Below are 9560 nucleotides of genomic sequence, written 5' to 3'. Positions count from 1 at the left end.
AAGTAAATATACATCTTTAGAAATGCTTACACATATCCGCATTGAAGTAAATATATATCTTTAGAAATGCTTACACATATCCACATTGAAGTAAATATACATCTTTAGAAATGCTTACACATATCCACGAATTATACTAAAAATTCTAACGTTACTCATTTTTCATTTAGTAGAGATTAGGCCCAAAAAGTTGTTTCTTTTCAGGAACTCTATTAGGCATAATAAAATAATGTTTTTATCGTATTTATATTTATGCATGTTAGAAAAGATACATTCCAAGAACGCTAGACTTGACCAAGATCGAGAAATTTTTCAGACTGTACCGACCATATTTACCAATAATATCACTTTTGTACTCCAATTAAAGTTTAATTAAAATTATAAGCGCAATATCTGATGCATATTTATATATATAATTTTGGCTACGTATTTCAGAGATAGTTTGAGTAGAACATTATAATTGAAACATTCTATTACTGTCATGTAAAATTAGAAAAGGGACGGGCTTGGGTAGTATTAGGGGTCAAGGCTGTAAATCCTATGATTCGTGGTTCGCGATCCTTTTCCGGGAAAACGCACTTCGCACTTTTGAGTGACGGTAAAATATCACTTTTCGGTCAGAAAAGAGTAGTTCAAGAGTTGGCGGGAGTTGCCGTTAAATGCGAAACTAGAGACGTGTATTTGGCATAATTTAGCTTGTCTTATAAAAGCTGTAAAGTACGTGTATTTGGCATCATTGAGCTTGTCTTATCTCACAAATCTGTAAAGTACGTGTATTTGGCATAATTTAGCTTGTCTTATAAAAGCTGTAAAGTACGTGTATTTGGCATCATTTAGCTTATCTCATTTTACAAAAGCTGAAAATACGTGTATTTGACATAATTTAGCTTGTCTTATCTCACAAAATCTGTAAATACGTGTATTTGACATATTTTAGCTTGTCTTATCTCACAAATTAGTTTTAATTAAGAAAGGACTTGTATCGCTGAAGTTTCTCGGAAAGACTTTCTACGGGAAATTAACAAATAAGCAGATACGTAACAATAATTAATAATAAAACATTATATGATATTTAATTAGCGAATAATGAGATATTTTTTGAATAAATCTTCATCATTGTTTCTATTTCTCCATATAAATTCACAAAGATAAGAGTCAAGCATTTGGCGATGAGTTTCACATTAACCCTTGTTTCTTCGTCTTAAACTGCGCCACATACTTGATTTAATATCGCGGAATTTGTTAAATAAATATCATATAATGTTTTATTATTAATCATGCGATTTTACTGCATTACTGGTGTTATTCTCAAAACTATCTGTTGGTGGCCACCAAACGGAAAAGACCTCTAAATGATGCCATATACACGTATTTACAGCTTTTGTAAGATAGACAAGCTAAATGATGCCAAATACACGTATTTACAGATTTATTCTTTCTCGATACAACTTTGTAATACACAGAATTTCCATCAGTCAATAACTTTGCAATCTCGATAACAAAACACACACTTTATATTACAGTTACTACCGCTCTCTTGACTCAATTATCTGTCTCTATATCTATCTATCTGCCCTTATCTCCGCTTTATTTGCCGGGCTTATATATTAAGATAGAGGGCGCCTAGAACAGATTAGAGTTGCCAGGAAAAGTCAAGATCCTTCGAGAATCTCATGACGTGTTTCCAGCGTCACGTGACTTCCGCTGTCGTAACAATATGAAACGCATTAAGCTCAAATTAGCGTAAAAATAGCTATACCGTGAGCAGTTAAAAAGTACAATTTGGATCTACATTAGCTTCATCAATCCATTTAAGTCACCTTATGACATTTCATGTGGGGGTAAATTCGCTTGTTTTACCTCTTGTTTTTATGCCCACCTTTATAACTATTCCACAAACAATGTTTACACCAAAATTAAGAGTTATGTAATTAGGTTTACAATATGCTAGTATTATGTTTAATGAAACAAAAGCCTGGTTAAAACTCCTCATTGAATTAATTCTAAAATAGTGTAATGTTTGGAAAAATAAGCTTCAATCTGAGGTTGTTATGATCCTTTGAAGTTTTTGAATTCCGTTCCACTACACACACAGTGACTAAATTAACCTCAGTTTGTTATTACCTACCACAAAAAGCACCAGTTGCTCCACCACTTTTGGAAGGTAGGACTTTGAACTTAACACCATGTTCCTCTCCTAGCATAAAAAAAATTATGACATTAAAAAAGTGTGAAATACACATATATTTTTATCGCTGTAAATAACATTACAACGGCAGAAGTAATCATTTTGGTTTGCCGCAAAGTGCTACACAGCATGACATATGAACTTGAAAAACAATAAATAAGAATATTTATTACTCTCAATTTTGGTTTTAGTTATTCTTAAAACAGAACACTTTTGGAGACCCTGCGGAAGTACATCTAGTTAGTTATTCCGTAATATGCAAGTCAGTGTAATTTTGTTTGTATAACGTACAAAATTCTTATTCATTTGACTTGTAAAAGTTATTATGTAAACTTTACTTAACACTTTGCCAAAATTTCGTTAAAGGTTTGTGCTATCCCATGGTATTTTTGTAATACTAAATATTGACTTACTAGTAACAGAATAATGTTTTGGCGATAAAGCTTTTCTTGTTTACTTATTTCAAAAGTGAACCAGATAGACCAAACAAAATTAAAATACATATTACGAATAGTATTCTAAGACGCTGATGTACCTCTATATCTCATACTGAATGCCTGTTATATGATTTTATAGCAAGTATTATTCTATCATATTCATAACTCGGAATGTGCTTAATTTAATACAGAGGATTAGCGGCAAATAAAACAATACATCTTGATATATTAATCCAGAGGTATATCGTTGTAAACGAAATATTTCAGTATTTATTATTTTCAATCATAACGAATTGAATATAGTTTTGCGCGAATACCCGTAAACAAACAAAAATTCATTCTTTACACAAGTTAATTCTGCAGGGTTAAATGAGCTAAATACTATATGTTCACACCTTTTTTTCAAATATATATATTTTGTATAAAAACATTAGGTTACTTTAACCTATTAATTCTGACTAAAAATGTTTTTTTTATAAATTAAAAAAACAAGGTTCGAGTTAACTGATTTAATGACTGCTTAATCAAGAAAGGAATAATCGTGATGTCGAAATCATGGCTAGTTAGTTTGAATAGCTATTTCTCTTAAACAGGATCTTACAAAAACGCAGAAAAAATATTTTACGTCAATGTTTTCACGGTTGAAATATTCTCTTCAAGACAATTTCTGCGAGAAATCGTAAACTAATAACATAATACAATAGCGCTAAGTTTTTTTTGTCGAAGTTTCTGTCTCTGTCAAGTGTCGAACATTCCCCAAAAGGTTGAGTTACCATAATGTGTTTTCCCAGTTTATCGTGCTTAGCTTGAGTGATTCCTAACATTGTTAAAGCAGAATTTTCTGCTCTTTGTTTTACTAGTGGTTCATGGTTATATTATCATCAGATTGCATTTATTTAGTGATAAATTCGACTTTTTTTTTTTTGTCCAGTGGTATGTGTATGGTATTTGATTTCCTAGTGTTATACTTCAAACATATCAAAGCTATAAAGAAAAATGTGACTGTTTTTCTTTTTTTTCTAAGAACTAAAAATGTCTTTGCGAGTCGTTACAGCACATGCATTACCTGCACATTGTTCACTGCGGGAAATCGAACCCTGGATTTTAGTGTTGTAAGTTCTTAAACATACCGCTGGTAAACCAAATAATTAGCACATTGTAAAGTGTTTTAGAGTTTAACAGATAGAAAACGTTTATTTAATTCAAGTAAACATTAAGAGGTTGTTATAACGTCTACAAAGTTATGAATATTCTAACCCCCTATCAGTCAGCATCTCCATACCAGCCTAAGGTCTGGTTATGAAACCCAGTGATATAATATGAGGAAGAGAGAAAAAATAAAATAAATTTGTGAAATGCCTTCTGACTTCTAACCATTAGGTTAAGCTAAAGCTAAAGATTGCATTTACACTATACACAAACATAACATTTTATCTGAGTACAGTAGCAAACTAAATGTTAAGTTATCTTAAGCACCGCTGACAAGTGGCATAAACTATTTTTTTTTTTATAGAGTCCGAGATTCCTTTAGTTTAGACAGAGTAGTGTTATTCAACGAAAACGAAAATAACTCTTCTAAAGTCGCGGTTAGTGTACGTCGTTAACTCACGTGTCAAGGAGAGCTTGTGGGATAATACAGTTATTCTGTACTGTATCTAGTAGGTTGGGGTGGAGGTAGGCGAGATTTGATTTCGTTAACTTAAGATGTTCTAAACAACACTTGCTATGGTTAAAGCTACACCTCATGTATTGAAGAAATACTTTTTAATCCGATATAATCAACGAAACATCGATTGTTGTTGGTTGGTTGGTTGGTTGTTTGGTTGTTTATTGAATTTCAACAAAGCTACTCCAGAGTTACCTGCGCTAGATGTTCCTAATTTCTAGGTTATAGACTAGATGGAAATCAGCTAGTTAACAACACCCACCGCCAACTCTTGGGCTACTCTTTTACAAACGAAAGTAGCATTGACCGTCAAATTATAACTAAAAGAGCGACCATTTTCGGTGACAAGATTCGAACCCACGACTCGCAGATCGCAAGTCGTGTGCCCTAACCACCAAGCCTCGAAACACTGACCTCTGTGCACTTTTGTTGTCAAAGAATTTTAAATATTTTAGCTATATAACAACAAGTAAAATATGTGTCGAAGTCATGAAACTCGTGTAAACTTTTCCTTTTTGTCTCCTCTGTCCAGTGAATCATAAAATAGAAGCCCGATAAACGACACACGCACCACACAAGGTTGCTGTGATACCAGTAATTTAACGCATGCGTAAAACATCATAACACTTTGTTTTGTTTATATTGAACTTCAATTTGTTGTATATATATATATTACATTACTGTGTTCATCCTTGACTTGACCTAAATTGTTCTTTTAATGCACTTTGTCATTTATATTGCTTTTTGAGTCAGTGATTTCGTAAATGATAACGCAACTAAAGGAAATAAAACACCAAAAATAATCTGAAACATTTAACTGGCCCGTTTCGCAATCCAGTATTTATTGCTAAAGCCAAGGTCGTGTATACCCTTGTTATGCTTTCACGATTTAAAACAAAGTGATACTTAGAACCAAACAACTAAAATAATATTCTTGGCGTTTTTTTTTTTCTTTTATCACACATTTATGACTAATGTTTCCGTTGAATAAGCCTAGTGCTACTGACAACAAAGAACACCATTGTTTTGTTTAATATTAAGGAAAGCTTTTTAAAGCAAAACAGAACTATACACTCGCGAAACGCTTTCTCTGTGTTTATAACTAAGATGACGAAACGTTCCGGTTTCTCGGACAGCCCAGGATTTTGGAATGTTGTCTTGGTGTCTGAGTAGATCCTTTTGGGATGCCTAAATGTTCATGTCCCAGTTTTAATTTTTGTCAGTAATCTGTAACTTTTTTTATATTTGTATTCAGTGCTTTGGGCCTCTGATAACTATGATTTAACAGATGCGATAATTTTCTTTTATTCAGTAGCAAATCATCACACATCTCAGAATGATTAATATAGTCTTTACTACTTTCACTTAAGTTGGCTGTAAGACAGGCTGCAGCATACGAAATGATGTCTCTATTCGATACGTCAAAATGAAGATTTGACTAAGCACGTGAATTTGCACCTGCCAAAAGAAAGAGACAGATGCATGCTGTATTCTGTCGCTTTTCAAGTCGTAAAATATTTATCTGAAAGATGAACATGAATGACAGTTCCTCTGAATTTTACAGAAAGCTTCTGGTGAATAAGAAGTTCTTCGACCAAAATCACTCAATACAGTGATATCTGCAAGAGTAATAACTTAAGTAAAAATATCCTTTTCACATGATATTCATTATGTGCATAATTGGTTGTTTATAGCTTCCCCTAAAAAAAGGAAGGGGTTCCAATTTTAAGGTTTGAAAATGTTAGTGTTTCCCTGTTTTATGATTTAAAAATTATAACTAACGAGTGTTGAATTTTCGGACAAAAGTTAACTATTTCTTTAACTGACAAAACTTTATGGAAATTTGCATGCTAGAAGGAAACATAAGAAAATTTCTTTGACAAAACAAATGTGTTATTTCATTTAATAAAAGGCAAACCTGACGTTACATAATTATCTTTGATATTATCTGAGTGAATGATTGGAACACATCCAAACTTATTTTAGTCATCTTAATTACACACAACTTCTAAACCACTTGCAAACATTGTAAGTGGACTTCCAGCGATAACGCAGTGTTTAAATATTCATTGTACTTTGAATACACTGTGATTAATACATTAAATATTCGCAACTCTTATTTCATGAAAGTATATGATAGTTTACATGACCATATACATAGCTATTATTAAAACTAGCAATTTATCATAATTAAACTTCAATCTGTGACTTTCTAGGAATAGATGTTATTACGCCTTCTTAAAGAAAATGGAAATGCTGTGTGGGTGTTTGTGTGTATATGTATACGCGTGCATCTATTAAAAGATCTACATTAATAATAATTTAAAGAGCAAATTTATGGTAAATAGCATATTCGAAGGCATCCAACCAATGACATTTAAATATTAGATTGATACGTATATTGTTACGAACATTTCCTGTGAGATTAAAAACAACAATTGCCCAAAGTATCAGATATATCACTTAAAACGTTCTTTCTCTGGTTTCCGCTTAACGACTGCGAAAAAACATACACTTTGTAAAAAGAAAAGAAAAAGAGAGCAAAAAATGTATATTTGATTTTGAATAAGGAAAACTATGCAGTTACAGCAGCCTTGGATATACCACATAAAACATAATTTTTTACGTTTCTACCTAGGGGCGCGAACTTAGTATGTCAACTTAGTGATGGTTGAGATTAGCTTATCGCAAAATGTTTCAAACTCTAAAAGGCAGCGCGTACATTGTGTAATTGTTATGAGAACAGATGGTGTGTAGTCATGTTAACACGTAACCTGAAACGAAGTGTGGAACCTGTGCTCGTTTTGTTATACTTCCTTCAGGACAACGCTTCACAAACAATTAGTTTCAACCTGGAAGTATCGCTAGAAAGGAAGTAACATGATTTTAGTTTTCCAATGGGAAAAAAATCAAGTTCTTAAAGAACACGCCTATAATTCAAAGGTTATGTCACAGCATAACCTGAAGAACCCATAAGCCCCATCCCACTCGCGAAAAATGGAAGTTCACTCAGGGCATTGCCTTATCCCCCCTCTAGGTGTTAACAAACAAAACCTTTCAGGGACTGATGTAAACAAAACTAGTTCAACATAATAAGAGGGAAGAGGGAATGCCTGAAGAAACATTCCTTGTCGGTTTATCTAAATTTTCTGACTTGTTGCAGGGTATGAATATGGTATACTTATTACTTCTTTGGAAGAGATAAATAATTTATAACTGATTTATTAGTATATAGTGAGGGGCAGTGAAATAAACATCCTCTAGTTAAAAGTGTTATACATTTTTAATATTACTCTTTCATGCAAAATTTCATGACAGCATGGTAAGGCTTGTCATAAATTCTCTCACAGGATGAATAAAATTGTTAAAGCGTATAACTCACGATCTAATTGTTTAGATTTTATGAAATTCACTGGTAAAGCTTCTTACAATGTAAAAACAAATATAAAAGTAATAGACACTTATGACGAACAACGTTATTCGTTGTAAAAGGGGTGATACGACACTTACGACAAACAACGTTATTTGTTTTAAAAAGGGTGATACGACACTTACGACGAACAACGTTATTTGTTTTAAAAAGGGTGATACGACATTTACGACGAACAACGTTCTTTGTTTTAAAAGGGGTGATACGACACTTACGACAAACAACGTTATTTGTTTTAAAAAGGGTGATACGACACTTACGACGAACAACGTTATTTGTTTTAAAAAGGGTGATACGACACTTACGACAAACAACGTTATTTGTTTTAAAAAGGGCGATACGACACTTACGACGAACAACGTTATTTGTTTTAAAGGGGTGATACGACACTTATGACGAACAACGTTATTTGTTTTAAAAGGGGTGATATGACACTTACGACGAACAATGTTATTTGTTTAAAAAAGCACAGATATCAACGTTTCGAAATTCTACAGATTCTGCCTTCAACATCTATAGAATTCCAAAACGTTTATTTTTGTCACTCTTTAAATAAATATACAATATTGTTCATTCTAAGTGTCGTAATCCTGTTTACTACCAAACTACCTTCGAACACATCGATTGCTAAGAACAAACGACAAAAATAGCATACTTGATTAATTGTTCTCCTGGAGAACTTATTAAAGTTTTTCTATACGCGCTTCATAGCTTAGTTTTGTACTAAACAGAATTTGTACTTTCAAATATAGTATTAAAGTATATTTTATTTTGTTTTAAAAACTGCATATACTCATTTTTAACGAACGCATTTTATTTTACAAACTCAAAATTACTTTGTGTATTTAAATTTAACAAATGTTTAGTGAGTAGTTGTAGATACAAATACTAGCTGTACATTCAAATATTAGTTGATCTTTTGTAGTATTTATTTCATAAATTCTTCTTTAACGACGTCATATAGAAAACCTTAGCATATCGAGTGATTCAAGAATTGACTGGTCAGTTAACCTTCGAACAAAATTACTTGATATCCATATGTATGATAAGTAAGTATAAATTATTTTGATATACTTGAAAGCAATATAAGAATGTCAGAACTCAGTATTTACAAATGCACAGAAATTGTTAATTGAAATAACAAAATAATATGTTCCAACGTTCTTACCGTATTTAACTTGGGTTTCGTCAACAGAGTATCCGCCAACTTGGATGTTAAAAGCAAGGTGCTCGAGAGGATGAATGTTCTTTGTTTTGAGCCAATGTCATTTACTAATCTCAAATGTCTTCAGCCCTCGATCCAAACTTGAGCCATAATCTCTTTAAAAAAATTGGTGCTTTAATATTTTGTAATTATTTAATATACCAAACGTTAGCACTGTTTTTAGTTCAAGTAATTCAGCTAATGATTAAAAACTGGATTAATAATCTAAACTATCGAACAGCTAATACTAAGTTCTAGTGTATGTTTGAAAGTTATGTCTGCTCCGCACTGATCTTCTTAAGCTCCCGCTTATTAATATGCGAAGACGACATCGACTTTTTTTGAGAGCGTCGACGTCTGGAACTACCGGTATTTCAGTTGCTCCTTCTAGAAGTGTGGCGCCTCTACCGGAAAACTTTCACCTTTTAGTTTTTGCAGGAAGCTTTCCTCTAACCAACTAGTTGTAACCTAGGGGGCGTCTTCAAGAACGTACCCTGACCTTAGAGCACATTGCCTGACCGCAGGCCGTGGAAATTTCAGACCGGAGGAGGTGTTAAGGGGCTAACTATGTGAGTGTGATTACAATATTTGTAATTTGTCCTTACCGTGGCTGCAATGTGCTATGTCAACAGTGA

General features: G+C 32.8%; 1 protein-coding gene across 1 annotated transcript in view; it reads right to left on the bottom strand.

Annotated features, from left to right (window-relative positions):
* Positions 1–9036, bottom strand: part of LOC106458561 (sortilin-related receptor-like) — a 37580-nt gene extending 28544 nt beyond the window's left edge. Inside the window, exons 1-2 of the mRNA XM_022384802.1 lie at positions 8890–9036; positions 2129–2197 (exon numbers count right to left, since the gene is read on the bottom strand). Coding sequence (XP_022240510.1) covers positions 2129–2188 — 60 coding nt within the window. The 5' untranslated portion in view covers positions 2189–2197; positions 8890–9036. The remainder of the gene's footprint in view (positions 1–2128; positions 2198–8889) is intronic.
* Positions 9037–9560: the final 524 nt, after the last annotated feature.

Source organism: Limulus polyphemus, unplaced genomic scaffold (assembly GCF_000517525.1).
Source record: "Limulus polyphemus unplaced genomic scaffold, Limulus_polyphemus-2.1.2 Scaffold485, whole genome shotgun sequence".
In the NCBI taxonomy this organism is placed as follows: domain Eukaryota; kingdom Metazoa; phylum Arthropoda; class Merostomata; order Xiphosura; family Limulidae; genus Limulus; species Limulus polyphemus.
This window is presented reverse-complemented; position numbering and strand designations above follow the sequence as displayed.